This window comes from Panthera onca, chromosome A2 (assembly GCF_046562875.1).
Source record: "Panthera onca isolate mPanOnc1 chromosome A2, mPanOnc1 haplotype 2, whole genome shotgun sequence".
Taxonomy (NCBI): Eukaryota; Metazoa; Chordata; class Mammalia; order Carnivora; family Felidae; genus Panthera; species Panthera onca.
This window is the reverse complement of record NC_138340.1, coordinates 148576556-148601333: the sequence shown is the minus strand read 5'-3', so window position 1 is coordinate 148601333 and position 24778 is coordinate 148576556. Positions and strand designations below refer to the sequence as shown.

Here is a 24778-nt window from a genome sequence, read left to right as displayed (position 1 = left end):
AGTAACATGTAGTCTCAAAACTGCAAAGTTGCATAATAGAATTTGGAAACATATATAGTGAAAATTAAAAAAAAATGATGACATAGGATAAATTCACTGCTCTGCTACAGGGATACAGAGATGAAAAAGACATCGTCTTGGTTCTAAAGATTCCTACAGTAATAAATTAGCACATAACTGAAACTCAAAAATGTTATTGCAGTTTAAGGGGTGCCTGGCTGGTTCAGTAGGAGAAGCATGCAACTCTTGACTTTGGGGCTGTGAATTTGAACCCCATGTTGGGTGTAGAGATGAGAAAAACTTAAAAAGAAAGTGTTACTGAAATTTTGTGAAGGCCTATGTAATAAGAGGATGCTGTATTGTGGTTGGTTGTTTGTAATGTTGAAAGGGATCCCAGGATCGTACTGTCAGTAGCCTTATTTCCAACGTTTTTTATTTATTTTTGGGACAGAGAGAGACAGAGCATGAACGGGGGAGGGGCAGAGAGAGAGGGAGACACAGAATCGGAAACAGGCTCCAGGCTCCGAGCCATCAGCCCAGAGCCTGACGCGGGGCTCGAACTCACAGACCGCGAGATCGTGACCTGGCTGAAGTCGGACGCTTAACCGACTGCGCCACCCAGGCGCCCCAGTAGCCTTATTTCCAAATCGACCTCCGTTAAGACTAAGGTCACATAACTAAACTTACATGTCACAGAGTAGCAAATAATAATTTTTTAAGGGGGGAGGGGCAGAGAGAGAAGGGGAGGGAGAATCTTAAGCAGGTTCCATGCTCAGTGCAAGCCCATCGCGGGCTCAATCCCATGAACCATGAGATCGTGACCTGAGCCAAAATCAAGAGTCCCACCCTCAGCCGACTGAGCCATGTAGGCACCACAAAAATAATACTTTTAAACGTGTGTGTACATTACTTAAAAATTATTTACTTGTCTTGTAGAGGTGAAGGTCTGAACTAGAAACTTTCCAAAATAGATTATCTCAACTTTTTCTGAAGTAGTTTCCATTCTTCCACTAATTCATGCTACTTTTAGCAATCACTTAACTTTTTCTTTGCCTCATTGTATTATGGCCTAACTAGCTTATATAACTGAAGTTGAAGGAGACACAAGAAAGTGAATGATCTGCATGTTTGGTGCAAATAATTTATGGTCTTTGTTTTCACATATGCAGATTTGAAAACCATTATATTTAAAGTTTTACTTTACAAAAGTAAACAGAACAGTACATAATATATAGTCCTCATGAGGTAAGGCCATTGGCCAAGTTCTTAATTTTTATTTTTACTTTTTTATGGTTAAGACTAAACTAAATGTTAAATTTTGCCTCAGATTTTATAGTTAGGAATCTAGGAATGGCTTCATTTGCCGGGTGCATCTCCGTAATTAAACTGTGAGTTCCTTTAGGAGAGACATTGTATCTTTTAACGCACCTACCTAAGTTTCTAGAATATTTTCAAAGTACGCTTTGTTAGATAAACGAACTTCCTTGAAAGTTGTCAGGCTAGAAGCCTTTCGAGCAGTCAAGACCACATCTCCCAGAATGCCATGCTCCCCTTGCGCCCCAGGTCTGAGGCGGGAACGTCCCAGCGACCATCGCGCCTGATGGAGACTACAATTCCCAGTGCCACCCAGAGGCTCCGGAAACCTTGTCAAACAGAACCTGTTGCCATAGCATCCGGGTCTGGACCAACCAATCAAGGCGCCCCTACCGAGTAGAGGCGGGCCATTCGTATCTCCGACCAACCAGAGGCCTTTTTGTTGTGGAGCGTGACCGGAGGAGGCGGGAGTTCGGGACCGGCGCCTTCTCCTTGCTCCTCGGGGTCGTGGCCTTGCTCCCGCCGTGCAAGGGAAGAGTCCGGGCGTGTCCACGCGCGTGTGTGCGCGTGGGGCCTGAAGTGCTCGTGCGTCCAGCTAGGTCTCTGTGGGGGCAGAAGCAGGAGCCATGGGCGGGACCTCCAGCACCCGCCGGGTCACCTTCGAGGCGGACGAGAATGAGAACATCACCGTGGTGAAGGGCATCCGGGTGAGTGACAGTGGGCGGGCAGAGGGCCAGCAGCTGGATTCGGACCCCAAACCTCCGATCTTCCCGGGACTCGCTCTGCCTGGTTTCCCCCGTCCCGGCCCCCAGTGTTGTCCGGCCCGAAGCCGAGTTCTCTGCAAAGAAGCTTGAAGTTTCAAGACTTGGGACATTCATTCAGAGATATTTCCTGGTTGTGTGCTAAGTGCTGAGCACTGTGCTGGAGGGGGTTGCGGGGGTGGGGGGGAATGCCACGCTGAATTAAACCGGCCAGGGGCTCACAGGCTAGATTTGACTCTTGCTCACGAGTAGTGGGACTTTATTTGAAACCCCTGTCTTCCTTTCTGTGAAATGGGGCTTGTCTTACACCCCCTGGGTTCAGGACCCCAACTCTCGTTTTGCACTGCCCCCGTTACCTTTCTCAAGCTGAATTGGCTTTGAGGAGACCTTTACCTGCTCTCGGTCGTTTGGTGCCCTCCCTGTGATACCACCCGTTGCCGCACGCTCGCACACCCCATAGGCTTCTGACCTGCCTGGGGTGACTTCTCCCTTCTTCGCTTTCACTTGGTACCTCCTCTTTCCCTCTGTGGCCAGCCGCCTAAGTTTTGGGCTAGACCCAGTTGCTTCAGCACAAGTGTCTGCCAGCCTGACAGGGCCTGAGACAGGTTTGCAATTTTTCAGACCGCTGGGAGTCATACAATCAGTTCTCAACCAGACGTCGCAGAGGAATTTTTAATGTTCCCGTACGTGCTTGACACATAAACTGACAGCTTGAGTTTTCTCTAGGGTGTCAGCACACCAGCACTAACTTCATTAACACACTCGCTGCTGCACCTGAATTTGGAGCCTCTTTTTTTTTTTTTTTTTTTTGAAAGTATGCCTGAACCTAGTAAATAAAGCGATTTCACTTCTGAACGTTTTATAATATCTTTTATTTTTCTTCCTCTGTAATTACACCGCCAGCACAAGTAAATGAAATGTATCAATTATTTTTAGCATGTTATCAGGAAATAAAATTTCTTAAATATTTACAATGTTTACAAACTTTTTACTGTGAGACTGTTACCTTGAGAAGAATTTATTAAAGTTTTCTTTATAGAAACTCAGACTGTTGAACTCAGTTTTTGGTCTGTGACCACCATTTCTTTATATTAATTAATGATAGTGCCACATTTTGTAATAGAATGTCTGAGGCTGCCTTGCATTGTTGTGGTTTAGTTGGTACTCTTTGGAGTAAAATAAAAACTACTATAAACTCTGAGTTTTATGCAGAGATTTGTTTAATCCTGCTTGAGGCTTTGATTGTTCCATACCCAGAGAGTGAAAAAGAAGAGTAAGAGGAAACAAAATAAATTTTGGGTGAGAAAACATTGGCCAGAAGAATGTGTAAATCATTATTCTCATGCTCTGGTACAGACACAGTGATGAGAGCAAACTAAATTAAAAGAAAATTTGGCCACAGCACAGAGGTTAATATCAAATATTAGGTAAGGTTAAATAGGGGAAGTATATGATAGGGGTATATAATAGACTAAAATGGAGAGATTGTTTAAAAAACTTTTTCTAAACTTTTTACATAAAAGAAGCTGTGTCTTTTGGCTGCTCAGCTTGACAGCTGTATTCTATTTTTTTTTTTCCTTTCTCACAGAGCGCACTTTATTTATAATAATCCAAGCACACACCATGCTCCTTTTGACCTCTACGCTTTACTTTTCTTCAGGATCTACCCTCCACCTGGAATGCCCTTGCAGTGTTCTCCCAGTTGCTTCAAATCCTTCTTTTTCAAGGACAGTTTGCATCATTCCGAGCTTTGGTTTTCTCATCTGCAAAATGATGGGGCTTGAATACATCTCTAAGATCTCTGAGCTTTTCAAGTTCTGAAATTCTGTGAGTCTAGTGGCACTATAAATTTCTTGTAGCCATAGTCAACCCATCGCATTTTCCTCTAAAAATGGCACGCTCTTGAATTGTTGAGTATTCGGGGGTCATTCTGAGTTCTTTGAGGTCACGGTCAAAAGAGCATCAGTCAGAGTTAAACAGACCTCGGTTTTAAGTCTCAGACTAGGCATTTATTAGTCTGTGGCTTTGGACAAGTCACTTTTTTATATTTGGTAAGAAGTTGAGGTAAGGTATTTAAAATATGGGGCACATTGTAGATTTTCTAAAAGCAGCCATTTTTGTAAGGTTCCATCACATCTAATATTTGAAGATTCTTTGGAGGTGCTGTGTAGTATAGTGGAGAGAGCACTTGCTTTGGAACCAGGCAGACCTGGGTTTAGTCCTAGCTCTGTGTCTCACTAGGCTCTGTGGCCCTGGACAAGTCACTTTTGACTGTGTTTCCTTGTTTAGTATGTCTGCATACTGTAGCCTGCTTGAGATACTTATGTATCAAGCTCTACTGGTGAGAAAGTTGACAATGTATATAGGCATTTAGTATTTTGACAGTGTTTACTACTTATATGAGTAATAGCTATTATTAGAGCTGTTCAAGGGAATGGATATATAAAGTTATATTGAACTTAAAAATTAGAGCATGTTGTGTTCTCACGACATACCTAAAGATGTGGACGGGGAGATAGGAGTCCTGAGTTCTGCAGCTGATCGTTTGTGTGATTTTTTTCTTTAGGCATTTTGTATATTTTTTCAGCTGATTTCTGTATTTTTCTTAGCTCGAAAGAGTCATCTTGTTTTCCTATGAGGCACCGGGAAGGATAAGCAACAATCTCAGTTTCATAAGTGAGTTACTGGTTTTAGCTCAGTTGATTAAAACATGGTGCCGATGAGGTCCATGCTTCAATGTTGAACTGCAGATAGGTAGTTCAACTTGGCTGAAGAAAACGTTCCAAATTTGCCCAATGTCTAATATTTGTGTCCTCACTCGTAAGAAATGAGAGCATAGGAGCGATTCATGGACTCAGTCACTGCTGGAAAACCAATTCTGCATTCCACTGATAAGGATAGTAATTTCATCTTCATTTATCTTAATATAGGAAGTGTTGCACTTAGCAGACAATATCAGGCTTTCAGTAACTAGGCTGTGTTTATTGATAATGTTTGTCTAGATTTTTCTTGCTGAGGTCCTCAATGGCTAGCAATTAAAGGACCTACTTACAATTTTAAGTTTAAAGTTTATTCTCACCTACGACATGTTATTTTCATGGTATTTATAGGGTCTTATTTATTTCCTTTATCCTTAGCAATTGATAGCTTTCCCCCCACTTGCATAAAATCACCCATAATCTTACACCTTATTTCAGCTTCTAATCTGAAACAACTCATGGTTGGATGAAAGGCCACCTTCTTTCCTTGCCTTCCTCTCCAAGTCTAAAATAATTTCTAGGGATAGACCAAGCATTTTCATTACTCATATTACATGTGCTTAATAGGATTTTTCTGAGCACCTGCTGTGCCTGCTCGGAAGGCATGCTTACCACTCAGTCTTCCACTGGTTTATCTGAAACATCAAAGCTTTGAGTGAACTCTTCCAGAGCAAATGTCAACTTCAATGAGTATCATTTTCAAAGTAATATTTATCGTGCTTTCCAGGCATAAATGAGTCTCTGCAACGGGCCTTGAAGTTGCAAGCTGAAATTCATGGGAGCCATACATGTGGTAGTGTGGATCCTCACATGGAACACAGCTAATGCTTTGGGGAAGTATTGGCAGTTGGGAGCCTCTAACTGAAAAGATTATTTAACGTGAGATGTTGTTGAGGATTCCGGAGCGTGTATATTAGCAGAGGCAACAAGTCCAGTCAGTCATGGGGAGTGCGGAGGGATGTTGTCTAGGTAATTCAGCTAACTGGTGGATGATTGGTACCTTTGCAGTTTAGCATCTGTGACTCTCTTGGGCAGAGTACCCTGTTAAACTTTCTAGGACTTTTCTTTTTAAAGCTTTCTAAGATTTTATGCAGGTAGTAGAAGTTCATTGCCACTAATGACAAATGCAAAGAAATGTTTGTGGCAAATTACAAACATAAGCTAAAAATTACTGTATTTATCTGTGTGTCTCTCCCTCCCTTGCCATGCCCTTAAGTGTTTAGGAGTAACAGCTTCTAAATAATAATGGCAGTTTTTGGAGCCTGTGTCTTAAAATGGTAATTTAACAAAAAGCAAACCAGTACTCTCACGGAAAATGACCTACGTGGAAGGAAGACCGAGCGAGAAAAATGGGTCTGACTCCTTTAATCTTTTGGATAAGATGCATCTGGAAGAGATGAGAAAAACTATTATGGAGGTGAGGGTGTGATTTATTTGTCTCATGTGGTTGCAAACTTTACCTCTTGGAGAAGGGTAACTTAGGAGCTCCCCTCATTTTACTCTGTTCCTTGGAAGTGGAAATACTTTGTCCATCTCACGCAGCCTCCTGTTTCTGAAAATACCGGATTCTAGATTGGTGAGTGGTGTATTTGTGCTCATTTTATTTTATTATTATTACTTTTTAATGTTTATTTATTTTTGAGAGAGAGAGAGAGAGGCAGAGAGAGAGAGAGAGAGAGGCAGAGTGTGAGCAGGGGAGGGGCAGAGAGAGAGGGAGACATAGAATCTGAAGCAGGCTCCAGGCTCCAAGCTGTCAGCACAGAGCCCGATGCGGGGCTCGAACTCAGGAACCGTGAGATCATGACCCGAACTGAAGTCGGACGCTTAGCTGTCTGAGCCACCGAGGAGCCCCTATCTGTGCTCATTTTAGATAAGACCAGTCAAGGTGGTGGGGAGATTTGAGTTCCACAGCGAACCCTGTAGGATATGATACACCTCTTTTCCTCCTCTCTGGAGCACATGTTGGTGTGGTGAGTGGTTCAGAGCTTCGGAAGCCCCATTTACATAAATTTGTCTTTAGCATCAGTAGAGAATAGGGCAGATAATCAAAGTCAGTGGATGGAATTCTGCGATGTTGGCAGGCCCTTCTCTAAGTCATCTGTCATGTTAGAACAGTGGTTCTTTTAGTTCACAGATTATTGTAAATCTGTGAGCTATAGATTCTGCCTAGAACACTGCAACAAGCAGAGAGTTGCATACAGCTGAAGAATTAATCCATGGGCCCCTGAGTCCAGGGACCTCCGGGCATGATTCCTGTGTGTGTGTGTGTGTGTGTGTGTGTGTGTGTGTGTGTGTCAGAGAGAGAGAGAGTTTGCCATTGTTTGCTGCAAATACTTTTTGTAGATTGCACATGATATTTGCCTTGCTGGGGAGTAAGTACAGAGAGGTCTAGAAAGCAGGTATAGTAGCTATAGGTCTTTAAATAGGACAGAAGCTTTTCTAAAAGAAGTACCCTGTTTAAGGGAAGATGTTTCCTGAAGTAGCTGCTTCTCTTACAGAGGGCTGCTTATCCAGCTCTTGCAGAAGCTTATGTTCTACCTCTGATCCCTTTTGGGTCTGTTCACATCACAAAGAAGAGTTGTTCTAAAGCTACAGATTGCGGGTGTAACCCTGACATGTCAACTGCTTCACGAGTACCCCGGTTCCCAGAGGAGATGAGGGGAGGGTGCAGGTATGAACCCATTTCTGCACCTGGAAGGTCAGCTCAGCTGGTGTTCACTGGAAATACAGAGGATAACACAGCATGGCAATTGCCTTGTATCAGCGTAGCTGAGAACGGCCTGGGGTAGGGTGAATCATGCTTGGAGTACGCAGAGTTGCAACCATAGGCTGCCGTGGATGTGCCTTTGGAAGGGCCTAAGGATCCACTGACAAAGATTTTAAGAACAAAACAGGGAGGTTGATGCTCAACACAACTTTACGATGTGTTTATCAACTCAAAAGATGAATTATGCTGCTTTGGACATGACATGCTTATACACTTACTGAAATACAATCAAAGACCACATTGGGGAATGTTTGGAATTGATGTAAGAATTTGACATTAAGTAGCAAGTTTTGAGGCATCAGATAAGCCACAAAAATAAATAAAAAGACTTAGTGATCAGGCTGAAAGAGACAGTACACTTTACCCAAAGAGTATGCATGGATAGGGACAAGTGAGAACTTTATGTAATTGTTTTAGGACTTAGGCGGCTGCCACCGGCAATAGCTGTAGCCCTGGTCTTCATGCACCGGGTAGCCGAGGAGCTCAGCCCAAGCTCTGATGAGCTGCTGGACGAACATGATGACAGGATCAGTCCAAGTCCCCATGGCTGGAGCCGTATTGCTGGTAAAGTTTTACCAAGTATGTGTGTAGGTCATCCTCCCTAAAACCCTGGGCGTAGGCCTTCTTCAGTTTCAGATGAGGAAAATGAGGCCCCTGGAGAGGACTTCCTTAGGATTGTATAGCCAGGAGGTGGCCAGTGCTTTTTCCTCTATTTGGGTCAGCCTTTAGTTTTACTCTAAAGGGATAATACTTTTGAAGCTGCTTTAGTCACTGGAAGAACTTTCTGTCGTATTCATTTTGAAAGTAGCAATAGGTAATGGTAATGTATGAATTTGGATGAGAAATGGACGAAGTGGTATTTAGAAGAAAGGGTAGCCTGTGCCCAATACAGGTGCAGGTTTATAGCTAACACTTGGTTTTTAGCAAACACATTCACTTTCTGATTGTGTAGGATATATATTTAGTGTAGTTGTAGTTCTTTGACTGGCCTGAGCAATAGAAATATAAATTAACATATAAAATTACGTGTGTATATAATTTATCTCAAAATAACCTTAGGTGATTGGCTTTAAACACAAATTATGTTAAATATGTAACATACCATATATGATGTATAATAGTGTATGATATGTGATATATATGTAATATATTATGGCATACTAATTTAAATAGTCTATAAATATACATAATGTGTAGTATATTACATTATATATTGAACGAGCTTTATATACATTATGTATCAGTTAAAATAGTTTTAAGATTCTAAAACTTAGGCTCATTTTACCTCCTTAAGAGGAAGTGAATTTATTTTGTCACATAGGATCGTAGGGGTGTATTGTTTAACAGAGAAAGCACTGGCCTAGAGATTGGGGGGTTACCGCTTATCCTGATGCTACCAGAAACTGGATGTTACTCAGGATTATAGTCAGTCAGTCTTAAAGGGTTTTTTCCTAAGATGTATCTCAGCTTTGCAGATGAGTTTCAACAGCAGTGTCAGTGGCTGTCAGTTGTTACAAAAGAAGCAAGTGGCCCTGACATCTTCAAATAGAAAGTCCCTTGACATTGTCCTTTCTAACTTCGATTTCTCCTCCAAGAGCCTTGGGATTTTCCTCCAAAGATGCCAGCTTTTGAGCTGTAGTCTTTCCCTTAACTGGCTCCCCCTGCATTCCGGTTTGGGTCCTGAGATACAAGTAACTGCTCAGGTACAAACTGTTTTGTTCACTGATGTCTTCTTGCAGGGAACATTTGGTGAATGATTCCATAGTATACAGGAGCACACAGTTTTGTTGAAAGGAAAATACTTGTTTTGTCTTTGGAGATTTGTGCAAGGTATCGTGGGGCACAAATAAGGGTAGCCCTTGGGTAAGCAGAGTTGGAATGGAGTGGGAACTGATTTGGTCAGAGAAAGCTGTGGGATGTTTGAACTGAATTTTGAAAGGTGATTCCCTCCCCCAGGGCCAGGGGAGAAGGCAATAGAGCCATGTGTAAAGGCAAAGCAATGGCATCAAATAAGTAGCCAGTATGGAGGTGGGGAAACAAGGTATGAAGTATTAAGGGAAAGGCTGTGGAAATTGAGGTTGGAGAGTTAGGCCATGACCAAATGATGAGGAAGTCTTGGGTGCTGTGCAGAAGAATTTGGACTTTTCTGTCAACAGAAGGTATGAAGGAGTTGAAGCAGGGAGTTACCATAATCAGATTTGTGTTTTAGGAAGGTTATTGATGGTGCCATGAATTAGGGCAGGGGAATTGGGACGGGAGAAGGAATGTTGGAATAAGTAGATATTTAGCGGTTGAAGAATTCATGACTCAGAGGACGAGGGAGAATGAAGAGTCAGGGTAAGTCCTTTGTTCTGATTCAGAAAGTTGGATGGAGGTGGTGTCATTAATGAGATTAGGAAAGCAAGAAGATGGAGAGATTTTGGCAAATAAGAATTCAATTTAGGAGATGTTGGGTTTGAGGGGCTTGTGGTCTGTCCAAGAGGAGGTGTCCATTAGGCAGTTCAATGTATAGGTTTAGGTTTTGGGACATGAAGGATTTAGAATTCATTAATTCATCAACACAGTTATCAAGGGAGTGGATGAGATTGCCAACAAGAGCTTTGAGAGTGAGAAGTGAATAAAGGCAAGGGAGGGTATGTGGACCTCTGGCATCTAAGGGTAGGCGAGACGGGGGAAGCCTGCCAAACAGATAAGATGTGGCCAGAGCCCTAGGGCTGTCAGGATGGTGGGTGGTCAGAAAGGCCACTGGAGACATTTCCAGAAGAGGAGAGTGACCGCAGGTGTTAGAAGCTAAAGGGAAGCCGTGTAAGTTAGTTGTATAAATATAAACACAAAAGATTATTTGGTCATTGGTGACTTTTACAAGAGCACCACTGTACTGGGTTATAAGCTAGATGGTGGTGAGTCAAGGACGTGGAAGTTGGAAGGAGGTCTTTGCAGATAGAGGAGGGGGATCACCCAGTTACACAACTCACAAACCTGGCTGTTCTGATGACTTCTTCTTCACTTCCATGGCTAGTCAGACACCAGGTCTGGCAATAAAGCGGGGTACCTGAGTGGGACCTTGAGACTCAGACTTCCTGGGTTTGATTCTGGCTCCATTACTGATAAAATATAAAATCCAGGCAAGTTATTTAGTCTGGTTGGGCTTCACATTCTCACCTATACAGTGGAGAAGTGTCTGTCTCATATGATAGGTGAGGATTAAATGAGGAAAGTGTTTTTAGTGTAACGCCTGGCACATAATAAGCACTCAGTGAATGTTAGCTATTTTAATCCTAAATATCTTTGAATGTGTTCCTTTTGGATGGCTAATAATTTTTTTTAAACAACCTTATTGTGTATTTCACGTATTATAAAATTCACCTGTTTTCTGTATACAGCACTTTCTAGTAAATTTACCAACTTGTGCAACTATCAGCGCAAACCAGTTTTTTTTTTAATTTTTAATTTTTTAAAAATTTTATTTATTTTGAAAGAGAGAGAGGGAGAGAGAGAATCCCCAGCAGGCTCTGCAGTGCAGAGCCTGATGCGGGTCTTGATCTCCCAAACTGTGAGATCATGACCTGAGTTGAAGTTGGATGTTTAACCGACTGAGCCACCCAAGTGCCCCAGCACGATCCAGTTTAAAAGAAATTTTTTTTTAATTTTTTTTTATTTTTGAGACAGAGAGAGACAGAGCATGAGCAGGGGAGGGGCAGAGAGAGAGAGAGGGAGACACAGAATCGGAAGCAGGCTCCAGGCTCCGAGCTGTCAGCACAGAGCCCGATGCGGGGCTCGAACTCAGGAACCGTGAGACCATGACTTGAGCTGAAGTCGGACGTTTAACCAACTGAGCCACCCGGTCGCCCCAGCACAATCCAGTTTTAAAACATTTTCATCACCCCAGTAAGATCTGTCGTGTTCATTTATAGTTAATCCCCATTCCTACTCTAGCCATAAGCATCTATTTCTCTACTTTCTATCTACGCAGAGTTGCCTTTTTCTGGGCATTTCATATAAATGAAATTATATAATATGTGGCCTTTTGTATCTGGCTTTCTTCCCTTAATTGTTGTTTTGATCTATCCATATTGTAGCATGTGGCAGAACTTCACTTCTTTTTACTGCTGAATTGAATTCCATCGTATGGATACATAATGTTTTGTTTATCCGTTTGCCTGCAGACGGACATTTGCGTGGTTCCGCTCTTGCTATATTATGACTGATGCTGCTGTGAACATCCCTGCACAAATCTTTGTGTGGACATATGCTTAATAGCTTCTTAATTGGTCCTTTAGCTTCCTTCAGGGGACTTCCTGCTTCTGTTCTTGTCCCCCTCCAATCTGTTCTCTAGCAGTGGCTAGAGTGATCTTTCTAAAATGTAAGTCTGATCTTGTCATTACCCTGCTTAAAATCCTTCGATTGTGCCCAGTTGCCCTCAGGATCAAGTTCAAACTGTTTGACTTCATGGGTTTGCTAGGACTCTTCAGAATCCAAAATCTTATTTTCCTGTCCACCTTCTCTCACTGTGCCCTCTCCCCAGTTTCGTGCTTCAGCCATTCTTCATTCATTCACATATTGTTTCAGTCATTTCTTTAGCCATTCACTCAATTAACCAGGCTTATTGAGGCTCTGGGGATATAATAGGACATCCAAATGCTAGCTTTCATGGAACTTCCTTTCTAGCGTAAAAGGCAGGCAAACAATGCATCAGATAGTGGTAAGTGCAATAAAGAAAATAAAAAGAATGGTACAATAGTAATTCAGGGACTGATGACTCTCAGACCTTCCAGGCCTGAGTGTTCCTCAGAGCCTCTGCCTTACTGCCAACTGTCTACTTGTTATCTGCACTTAACGTCTGATGGTGGCAAGCCCTGTTTCTCATCTATACCGCCATGTGTTTTCCTCCTCTTGGAGTACTGTTATCCCCTTCTCTTCCTAACACCTGCTTATCTTTCCCAGTCCCAGCCCCATGCCCAAAGCCTGGCTAGATGTCCCGTCCACTATGCCTTCTGTATACTTCCATTCTAGGCCAGCTGACATAGGCAATGATCTTCCTGTTATATTTAAATGCCTGATGATTGTTTCCTCTAACCCACTTTATGCAACTTGATGACTATTGAATACCCCAAGTCTAGCCTGGTTCCTGGCATGGGATAGCTGCATAATAGAATCTGTTGAAAGAGCAGTTGTTTGTGATTAGCCTGAACAGGAGGGATGGAGGGACACCATTTCCTTTGAGACTGGAAGGAAGGAAGGAGCAAAGACCTGTTGCTTGCATAAATTAATTTGTAGGATTAGGGGAGGAAAGTCAAAGGCGTTTTCTTGGCTTACGTTTTCTCAGAGATTAATTTAGTGCACTGTATAAAATGAGGACAGGAGGTATTTATAATGCGCAATTAGCAGTGCATTAGAAGAAATAAAGTAGTGCTGTAGGGTGCATCTTGATGTCTTAAAACTTTTCTTCCTTGCTTTTAGTTTTATAGCTATTAGCTTTCTCTAGGCCATTCGTTATACATATTGATATGGATGACTAAATTACTCGGGTGCTATTGTACTGTTTTCTTTCTTTCCTTTTTTTTTTATAATTGATTTTATTTTGATGTTGCCTTTTCAGCTTTCAGAAAATGTGATTGATCGTATGAAGGAAACCTCCCCATCTGGTTCGAAGTCTCAGCGGTATTCTGGCGCTTATGGTGCCTCAGGTATTTCAGAATTTTAATTTTAGAATTTTTAGTAGAAAAATTATAAGCGATAAGAGTTTACTTGGTAGTCAACTTCTTCTACACTCCTCTGTGTCTATTGTTATTTGGGTGTTCGGCTTTTTATTTATTTATTTATTTATTATTTTTTTAAATGTTTTATTTATTTTTGACAGAGAGCGAGAGACAGAGCATGAGCGGGGCAGGGGCAGAGAGAGAGGGAGACACAGAATCCCGAAGCAGGCTCCAGGCTCTGAGCTGTCAGCACAGAGCCTGACGCGGGGCTTGAACTCACGGAGTGTGAGATCATGACCTGAGCCGAAGTCGGACACTCAACCGACTAAGCCACCCAGGCGCCCCTAGTGTTCGGCTTTTTATATGCAATGTTAGAAATCAGTACCAGGGTTTCTTAAATCAGTACCAGGGTTTCTTTTAAAACATTTTGCACTAAAAGGAGAATGAATCTACTTACAAACCAGTCTTGGGAACAATTTTTTTTTTCTCAGCCAGCTTCTGAACCCTTTATTAAGTTTTGGCAGGTTACTTCATAATATCTGTATAAAATGGATTACTTGTAGGAATATTAGAGAGTTAGGAATAAACATTTATAATAAAATATTGAACTTAGAACATATCGACTTACTGTTGCCAAATTGTGAATATCCCTAATGCTTTCATTTTCCAGTAGACTTCTTCTAAGTTTATAAACAGTTTATTTCTTCTCAGTCTTAATTATTGATGAAAACAAGATGTTAAATGAAATCTACAGATGATTATTAAGCCTCATTTTATTTGTGGATCCTGTGGAATAAGAGACTCTTTCTCTTTTCTTTGCTCTCCCCTATCCCATCCATTTCTTCATCCAACAGATAGTTTATTGAGCACCTGCTTTGTGTGTGGTACTGTTCTTGTGCTACTCAGTGTAATGGATGGACCCTCTGTTTATTCGGAAAATGGCAATGGGAAAATAATCGAGATGGTTAATCTTGGACTAGGTAGTTTCTGTATTTATTAGAAAGGGTATTGTGTGGCAAATCTGCCTCCAGACTGAGATACACTGAGAAGGATGAAATGCTGCCCAGATGCCATTCACTTGGGCATAGTCTTGACCTTCTTACCAATCATTAGTTATACCATGAATTGAGCTTCTGATATGTTTTTTAAAGCAGAGGGTAAGGGATGAGTAAGAAATAGTTGAGTAAGAAATAATGAATAAGTAATAGTTCTTGCTGTTAATGAATCTTCTTGTTTAGTGGGAGCATTAAGAGGGGTTCACAGTTCATTAACATTAGGAAGTGACCACTCCCTCCTTGCCAGAAACCCTTTCTTTGGCTTCTGGACCACACACTCTCCTGGTTTTCTTCCCACCTCTTCAGCCTAGTTGTCTTTGCTGATTTCCACTAAGTAATTTCCCCCAATTCAGTGGCTTTTGAATCATAATACAGATGCCCGTGACTCCCATAATTGTATCACTAGCTCTGACTTCTCTCCTTGAAACAAAACTTAGGCAATGCCTACTTGAAGTCTCTGCTTACAGATCTTCAACGTAACATATCCAAAGTAAGCCTCTTTGATCTTCCCCAGACTTGCTTTTCTCCATCTTTCCCAGTAAATGGCACAGGTGGTCAAGCCCTAAACCTGGGCCCCATGCTATCCTTACTCCTTACTTTGGGCCATTAGCCAGTCTCGTCCCATCCATCTCTACAACACACGGGAATGTGACCCTTTCACATCTGTCTCTTCTGCTGTAGCACCGACCTAGACAACCAGTGCCTCTCACCTTGCCGTCTGAGAGCCTCTTAACTGGTTCCCTATTTCCTCTCTTGTCCCTTTACACTTTGCCATGCACACAGAAGCCTTAGCAATCTCAAAAAAAAAATTGATCAGTCCAGGTCACATCCCAGTGGTGGCTCTCCATGGTACACGGAATATAACTTGAACTGCTTTCCTTGGCCTCTGAGAAACACCATGACTGGACCCTTTCTGTTTTTCATCTCATCATTTATCATTTCCTACCATCCTTCTTTTACTTGTGTCCGGTGACTGCCATCTCCTCCAGAAGGTAAGCTCCAGGGACATGGTCCCTTGTCTTTTCACAACTGAATTCCCAGCTTCTAGGATAGTTCCTAGTGCTTAAGTGTTGAATTAATTTAGGGTGATCCCATTATCCATTTTGAAAGTAGCTACTCGTGATCGTTTTGGAATATAATTCTATAAATTTAATTCAGGTGGCATTTACTTTATTGACTGTCCACTATTGTGCAAATAATTAAACTAGTTGTTTTGAGAGGACACATACACACAAAACTCCTCTCCTTTCAAAAAGTTTTGGGTTTTTGGGCAGAAACAACTAAGTATATAAGAAGATGATAAGAAAGATAGAAGCATAGTATAAGAGAAACCTAGAAAGATACTAAAATTAAGTATATCAAGTATTTTGGCTTAAGAATAACTTTTGATATGTGGATTTTTTTTTTTTAAAGTTTATTTATTTTGAGAGAGCGAGAGAATCAGCAGGGGAAGGGCAGAGATGGATGGGGACAGAGGATCCGAAGTGGGCTCCAAGCTGATAGCAGAGAGTCCTATGTGGGACTCACAAACCACGAGATCATGACCTGAGCTAAAGCTGATGCTTAACCGACTGAGCCACCCAGGTGCCCCGATGTGTGGATATTTTTTAAATTGGAATTTGTTCTACAACATGATTTTTTTCTGGGTAGATTTCTTTCCTTCCTACAGTGTTAGGGAGAGAGGATGATAATGGTGATGATGAAGACAAGTAATGATGGAATAGTGATAAATAATCCTTAAATGTCATTTGCATGTTTCTATGTCTTATCTCATTTAATCCTTATAACCCTGTGAGGGAGGGACTGTTTTTAACCTGTTTTATATAGAAGGAAATGGAGACTTGACATGATTAGTTATCTTGCCCAGAGTCCCAAAGCTGGTAAGCAATGGAGGTGACAGTTGAATTCAAGTCTGTTTGACTCCAGAGCAGATGCTGTTAACCACCTGTTTATTATAATTTGAATGGCACCCGGCTTCATTTGTAGAAAAGATGTGACAGAAACTAGTTGGAGGGAAAGAGCTCCCTTTTTAGTGATGTGCTGCTTGAGTTTAGGAAAGAACCTTCTATCTGTAAGTGATTGTTGCATCTTCTAGCTTTTCCCCACATTAGTTCTCATTCAGTAGTGCATTGGAGGAGAGAAAGTGTTTTCCTGCTTGGGTTGGTTTCTTGAACTGGTACTTTTGAGAGAGTGGATGTGGGTAGGGAGGCTTTCTGTGAATGCTCATGGTCTGACCTGCAGAGCATGACCTGACATCGTGATGCACCCTGGCTGTGCTGAGGCGTCTGTCCCTTCCCATTTCTGGGTTTGACATGACTGATGAACTCGGGTCCATGGCCAGCCTGGGCACTGAAAACTCTTTGAATGCCACCTTGTGTTTTGGTGGTCAGGCTAGAACTACACTCTGAATGGTAGCCCCCAGTCACACGTGGCTGTGAAGATTTAAATTAAAATTAATGAAAATGAGATAAAACTGATGTTTCAGCTCCTCAGTTGCGTGAGTCACATTTCAGTGCTCAGTAACCACATGCAGCTAGCGGCTATCTTATTGGACAGTGCAGGTACAGGGCATTTTCATCACTGCAGAAAGTTCTGTTGCGTAGTCTAGAATATATCAGTGCTTGGCATTGTGAGCTCCATCAGATGATTTCAATGATGTGACTAAAGTTACTGAGCTCAATGGTGCTGTGTGTTTGAATCTTGTTGCCTGCCTTTCCCACATCCCAGCTCCCCCAGGATTGTGGGTAAGTGGACACTTCCGGGAATATTTCCCTGGGGTACACTATCTTCACCTCAGTCTTTTTTTTTTTTTAATTTTTTTTTTTTTTAATGTTTATTTATTTTTGAAACAGAGAGAGACAGAGCATGAACGAGGGAGGGACAGAGAGAGAGGGAGACACAGAATCGGAAGCAGGCTCCAGGCTCTGAGCCATCAGCCCAGAGCCCGACGCGGGGCTCAAACTCACGGACCGCGAGATCGTGACCTGAGCCGAAGTCGGACGCTTAACCGACTGAGCCACCCAGGCGCCCCACCTCAGTCTTTATAATAGCTTCCTGAACTGTGTGTTACAAGTGTCCTGGAGGTATTGATTCCTTAGATTCCGAGTAGCTGGGGAACACCTGTATCTTCACATTCTGCATAAATACTTGCTTTTTCTGTCTGTACCATGATGTGGTACAGGATGTGGCCCTCTGAGTAGAATATTTCCCTAATCTATTCCAACCCAACTCAAGAAAAGAACTAAGATCTGACATGCTGTTTTGAAATGGTCTTGCCCTTAGGTTAAGAATGCAGTTAGACCATGACTGTGGCAATTAACAAAAATTTATTTTTCTTAAAAATAAGAAATGTTTATAAAAGTAGAAAGCCTCAAAGTTTATGTTCTTCTCTGTGTTTGTCTCATTTGGGGTTTTTAGTTAATCTCATTTTAATTAATCTCATTTAGTTAATCTCATCAGCACAGAGCCCGACGCGGGGCTCGAACTCACGGACCGTGAGATCATGACCTGAGCCTAAGTCGGACGCTTAACTGACTGAGCCACCCAGGCGCCCGAGTTGAATTTTTTAATATTCGTTAAAAAGCCTTCTTCCTCTGAGGAGTCTCATTCATACCAGCCCTAGACTATTCATATGTGTGAATATAGGACAGCGTATTTGGTGGACTGAGAGCCCTAGGGTTTCTGTATATAGGAGCTAAGTTTTGTCATATATATTGTTTGAGAATATAATTTATGCTATAAGAAAGTGAGTTCCTCTAAAGACTTTACTGAAACTTTTTTTTTTTTTGCCAAACCTTGAACCAGATCAATGACTCGTTGCAATAAGTATTTGCATGTAAAGCTGTTCAGGCAAAATAATATAATATGTGACACACAGCAGATTGTAATGCCACTTTAATAAATGAATGTGCTCTAAAGAACTTAACTGTGTCCTTGCTGCCTCAAATTCTTTGCTGTGTTATGTGTTATCCCAAATATGTTGGTTTGCTTTTACACCAGTTGATTTTTTTTTTTTTAGGCTGTTGTAAGGCGATATTAACATTGTGCATCTGTTTTGATTTTAAAAACCACTGTTGGATATCAATTTTCTTCATTTCCACCCTGATCCTTTAGTTTTTCTGGCTTATAGTGAGGTCAGACCGCTCATGTTTGACCCTACCTAATGTTGAGGGAACTCTGTCCCCAAATCAATAGGAAAAAAACAGGCAGGAAATGACATTAGGAGGCTATTTGTTGGTTTCCTAAGCCACTAGGAACCAGATGAAAATGATGAATCTGGGAAAAAAGACAACTCACTTTTATTGTTATCCTCACTGGGCAAGTTTCTCTGTACATTTCTTGCCATTGTGAAAAATAAGAAAGATTTGCTGATTTGTGTTAAGTGTGTCACTGAGATCACTAAGTATTTGGCAGCCTTAACAAATTGCAGGAAACCAATTTAAGCCGGAAATAGCACAGCCCAAACTCAACAGCCAATTTAGGGAAATAGATTCATCTATATGTTCTATGTGTTTTTCTCCCCAAATCTAGCCCTCTGAAACAGCTCTTTAAGGCCTATTTAGACATAACACAGTAGCGAGAGTTCACAGTAAACACGTTGCACTTGTTCCTTTGACTTGAGTTACAAGAATGGAAGGGAAGTTACAGAATCCAGGTTTCCAACTTTTAATACACGAAACTCTGTTGATGTCAGTGTCTCAGGTGTGCACTTTTTGTGCTGTAATAGATAATTTGTCTGACGGTTCCTAAAAGGAAGTTATGTGTATGCTATTTATTTATTTATTTATTTATGAGGGAGGGCACAAGTGAGCGGGGGGCAAAGAGGGAGAGAGAGAATTCCACGAGGAGTAGAGAGAGAGAGAGAGAGAGAAGTGGGGCTTACCTGAAGTGGGGGGTCATGTTCACCTGAAGTGGGGCTTGAATTCACAAAACGTGAGATCATGACCTGAGCTGAAGTCAGATGTTTAACTGACTGAGCCACCCAGGCACCCTGCACACTATTGATTTAAAGGCTTTATTTATTTATTTATTTATTTACTTATTAATTTTAACTTTTTAAAAAAGTTTGTCTATTTTGGGGGCACCTGGGTGGCTCAGTAGGTTAAGCTTCTGACTTCAGCTCAGATTACAGTCTCGCAGTTCATGAGTTCGAGCCCTGCAAGGGGCTGTGTGCTGACAGCCCAGAGCCTAGAGCCTGCCTTACATTCTGTGTCTCGCTCTCTCTCTGCCTCTCCCCGCGGCACGTGCGAGTGCGTGCGCACGCGCTCTCTCTCTCTCAAGAATAAACATGAAAAAAAAAAGTTTATTTTGAGAGAGAGCGCACAAGAGTGAGAGCAGGGTGGGGCAGAGAGAGAAAGAGAGGGAGAGAGAGGGGTGGAGGGAGAGAGAATCCCAAGTAGGGTCCATGCCGTTAGCATGGAGTCCCACATGATCTGAGCAGAAACCAAGAGTCGGAGGCTTAACTGACTGAGCCACACAAGCACCTCTCAAGGTTTTAAATCAAATTCTCAACTCAGTGCATGCTGTTCTTAAAAATAGATCCACAGTCTATGTTTAATGGATGGTTGAACTCATATTGTTAATTCAGTCAACAAGTATTATTAGCATGGCAGTGGTCTTTGGCTTCAAGGAATTATTAGTTTGGTCAAAACCTATTTAACAATATAATGTAGTGGAGAAATACGAGTTTATTCCCCTTTACCTGCTCAGTTAATATTTTTGAGTTGGTGAATGAATATGTAAGGAAGATAGAATATGCTAGAGGGATAGAAAGTGTTTTAGGAATTCAGAGAAGACAGTCAAGGGCTCGGGCAGGCAGGTAACCAGGGGAGGTGGAAGTGTTGGTGTGAAAGGTGTTCAATAGACTCGGTACACAGATGTGAATACTTTAGATGAAGGGTACACGTGGGAGTCTCATGGGACAGAAGGTTGAGGAAGTTAAGGAATTGGCTTTTGTCCTCTAGGGCCTAGTGGCTACTGAGCACTCCCATTTAATTTTAGGGTGCAAGTTTAGAGAGTTGCATTTGGTGCTACTGTTCAAATGTACTCAGATATTAATAACACTGTTATGGCTAAAAATGCAGTGCTGATTTTTCTCATTGATATTTTTACATTTAACAAATGTAAATGGTAAGAATATATGTTTTCCACTGGAGTACTAAATAAAACCATTTTCATTTTCATGAAAAGATAAGCAGCCCCATGAGCATTTTTATTTGTCCTTAACTGGCCCTGTAGCAAAAAAGAAAAAGAATAGACAAAGTTGCCCTCAGCTTTTTGAGACAGTATAGGGCACAGCAGATGATTTCTGAGCAGGGAGAGTGAAATGATACAAAAGGGTGCCTGGAAAGATAATTGACAGGATGCGCTGGAAATCAGAGACAGGGACGGCCGCTCTGCGTGGTGCGGATCCAAGAGGCGGTGGCAAAGAAGGACTTGGTGGACTTGGTGCCTCAGGCCACAGGTCTGGTTAGTGGCAGTCCCCCCCTCATCTAGGGCACCGTCCTCTGTATCTGTTGATCCGTCACTGTTGTGTTTTATTTATTTTTGAGGAACCAGCACAAATTTAAACTCACTTTGTTTTAAAATCGAGAGCAATAGTTCCCTCCTAAAAATGGAACAAAAAAAATCATTGACAATACAGCTTATATCCCATGGTATTTTGGGATGGTGAGAGGGGAGGCATGCAGAAAGGAAAAACCTCCAGCAGTAGAGGCAAGGAATTATAGAGAGATGCTTAGTAGGTTCTGACCTGTCACTGAGTCACACCTTCCAGTCGTTTTCTGTGACTTAGAACTTCTGCCCTTTGATTTCTGAGTTAACTGACCACTGGCTGAGCTGCTTTTTATTCCGTCTTCGGAGGCTCCTGCCCTGTGATTGGTGCAGCATAGCTGCCTTAGCGCTTCGAGGGGTTTGACATCAAGTGGGCCAGAGATTCCTTACTTGTTCCTCAGTTCCTGGAAAGAAGAGGTGCTTTGTTAGTTGCATCGCGTCCTGTAGATTTGCGGTGTAGTGGTGCCGTGGAGTCAGCGCTCAGGAGCTGAGCTGAAAGGCAGGAACGGCAGTGACCACGGGGGAAGAAAGAGAAGGGGTGTATTAGCGAAGCGCTCCACTTTTTGCCGTGGTAGATTTTGACACTGAAGTGAATTGCGGGATAGTGGATTGTATTTTCTCATAGAACAAGTGTTGTTCTTGGGCATTAACAAGTAAATCATGGTCAGCGCCAATGATGGCTCATAAACCACAAAGAGAAAACGACTCTAAAGTCAAAATGTTATAATCGTGCTTCAGGATTTATAAAATAAAATATCCGACGTTGGTTATGGAGGCAGCTCTCCTGGCTTATAAAGTGTAGGACATACAATACACAAAAATACCATCTTTGATTTAAATTTAATATACCAGTTATAAAAATAAACACTTGATTAGCAATATTTTTGTCTTTCTTAGAATTTGATAGACTTTGAGGGCGTCATCTGGATGGCCCAGATCTCTGAAAATAAATTGCCCAAGAGAGTGTTAAAGGTACATTTTTCCTTTAACTGAGGAATTCAAGCTGAGGTATTCAAAATCAATCCATTGACCCTTCCGGCTGTTGACCAAATTGTGGGTTATTGTTGTCGATGATGATATTTTTCCTTGTAAAAAAACATTTTAAAAAGTAAAGTCTGACCCAGCATTTCATTTCTTCTCTCTACCCTTTCCTGTCTCCCTGGTTTATTCAGAATCACAGGTACAGTGCTCTGTATTAGGCCAAATCAGTGCTACCCGGGAACACTAAGTGCTTTTAAGTCCCTGTTTAAACCTGTTCTGCCCCCAGGGCTCCTTGACACTTTGTTGACAGCTGTCACTGGACTTGAGTGTTCCTTGAAAAGCGTTGGGCGCCCATGCGGGTCACTACAGTGAGGCTCTTCAAACTTTTTCACAGAATTGCCGTGGCATGCTTAAGACAGCGTTCTGGGTCTGCACGCCCTGGTCCCCCTGACTGAGCGGTTAATCGGAATATGGGTTTTAATTAACCAGACCGAATGATTGGAGCTTGGAATTGCTTTACGGGGTAATAATGGTAACTGTCTCCTCACTTCAAGGCTATGATGTCTTGCAGATTGTGCGGTGGGGAGGTAGAGGCCGCAGAAGGCCCTTGTGTATTGACTTTGGTGGCAGGACTCATTTACTTTGGCTGGTAAGCGAGTGCTGCTGCTCCGTTCCTCAGTTCATCCCCCTTACTCTTTTTTTAATTCATTTTGCTGGTCCGCCCCCCTTGTGCCTATAGTCCTACAGGGGACACCCCAAGCCTCCCTGTGTGTTTGAGGAGTAGGGGCAGAGCCATGGTTTCACGATTTACGGTTTCTCCCGTCCGTGGGGTCGTTGGCCCAGCAGCTTCCATCATCTCTCCCCTGCCGTGTTCCAACAGTGTCTTGCTCGGCTCCTGGCCTTCAGTCTTGCGGTTCCCAGTCTGTTCTCACTGCCAGAGTGTGAAACCAATCGTGCCTTTCCTCTGTTTAAGGAAGCCTGAGAGGCTTCTCTTCCCCTTAGGATGATCTAGATTTCTCCCACGTTGCCAGCAGGTCCTGCACAATCCCTTTGCTGCTTTATCTCCTACCTCATCTCCCAGACCCACCTGTCTCATGGTGAACTCTAGTCATATTGAAGTTCTAGAGTGTTCCTTTTGGGTTTTTGACCATGTGTGAACACTGTTTCCCCAGCCCCACCCCCACTCCCACCTCAGCTCCTGCTTGTCTTTTATCTGGCTAGCCCTTCCGGATTGTTCAGATGGCTGGAAATCATGTACCCCAGCAAGTTTTTCCTGACTCCAGGTCTGAGCTAGGTGCCCCTCCCAGCACCCTGTGTGTGCCTCCCCTTATCCCATAGTGCTGCAGGTGCCCATGTACTCAGCCCTGTCTCTCAGGTGCCACAACTTTTCTTCACTTGTGTGTCCTCTCAGGACACCTTATATGGTGTGTCTTGCTGTGGTGCCGACCTGCCTTGGCTGAGGTGAAAAGCGGTTACAGGTCTGTCTTTGCTGTAGGTAAGCATCGACCTGTTGAGGTGAGATGATTAGGCAAACTCATATAAAAAAAAAAGTCTCAGAGGGCTGAGGAGATTTCTCTTTCTTCAGGAGCCATTTTCCCATAATTTGGGTACAGACTTTCCAAATTGATACCTTTTTGAAGACTCTCCTGTGCTTTCATCACTATGTCTATAGTACTGATCCTTGTTAGAGTATGGGCTTCATTGTATTGTAGTTGCTGGCTTAGTTGTCTGTCTCTCTTCCTAGATTATGAGCCTTTGGGGTCAGGGAACGTTTGTTTACTCCTCTTGTATACCCACAGCCACGGTGACTATGTTATCATGTTAGGTGCCCAGTACATATTTGTGGAATGAACGAGCTAAAGCCATATGGGTCATGGAGCCTGATGTGTATACGTGCGTGTGTCATCTAGACACAAGGTGGAAAAGGGATCTTTCTCTTACACTTGTTCCACTGGGCATGGGTATGAGGGTCTTCACCAGGCCCAGGATGGTATCCATGTAATGCTTTGCCAGTTTTAGTTCTTAACCATAGCGAATCCCAGGAAACCCTGTTGCAAGAGATCCTTTCTTGAACGCTATCTTGTGAAAAGCACAGTCTGTGGAGCTAGGGGCTAGGGAGTAGGGCCCTGATTGATTCAGAAATGCTGATGTGGCGATCCATGTCCCATTCCTAGTTATTAATTTAGTTTGGAGAGAAATAATGTGCCTAGATTTTGCCACGTTTTGGGGAGGGCTGAAGACAGTTGGGATTTTCCCTCTAGGACCCTCCACTCTTTTTTTTTTTTTTTAATTTATTTTTGAGACAGAGAGAGACAGAGCATGAGCAGGGGAGGGGCAGAGAGAGAAGGAGACACAGGATCCGAAGCAGGCTCCGGGCTCTGAGCTGTCAGCCCAGAGCCCGACGCAGGGCTCGAACTCACGGACTGTGAGATCATGACCTGAGCTGAGGTCGGACGCCGAACCGACTGAGCCACCCAGGCGCCCCAAGGACCCTCCACTCTTAATTCCTGGTACCATCCTCACTTTCCTTCTCTGTTGCATCGGAGTTAATCTGACATTAGTCCCTTTGTGCCCTGGAATTTGAGGAGTTTTAGGACGGTTAGATTCGGCCTCTGACTTTGAAAAGCAGCTCCTCAGCCCTGGCAGCCTCCTCCAGGAGGACCTTCTGCTGTGTTCCTGATGTCAGTGCTCTGGAACCCTTGAGAGTGGAAGCCCTCTTCATCTCTTCTTCCTGGGCAGCTGTTCCCTTGCTGGATCTCCATTTCTGACGCAACTGTTATCACTCTTGTCTTCCAGAAAGGCTGGTCTCTGCTCTCATTGACTTCCTCAAGCGCCTGGGGCCAGCTCTGCGGTTTTGGTGTCTGGAAGCTCAGGAACTTAGAGGTGTTAG

The 24778-nt window shown here is 42.7% G+C and overlaps 1 protein-coding gene across 3 annotated transcripts in view; it reads left to right on the top strand.

Moving 5' to 3' along the window:
- The first annotated feature begins 1769 nt into the window (after window positions 1–1769).
- Window positions 1770–24778, top strand: part of CHCHD3 (coiled-coil-helix-coiled-coil-helix domain containing 3) — a 280744-nt gene continuing 257735 nt past the window's right edge. For all 3 annotated transcript variants that reach the window (XM_060633180.3, XM_060633181.3, XM_060633179.3), the window contains exons 1-2: window positions 1770–2021; window positions 13201–13288. In XM_060633180.3, the coding sequence (XP_060489163.3) occupies window positions 1941–2021; window positions 13201–13288 (169 nt within the window). In that variant the 5' untranslated portion in view covers window positions 1770–1940. The remainder of the gene's footprint in view (window positions 2022–13200; window positions 13289–24778) is intronic.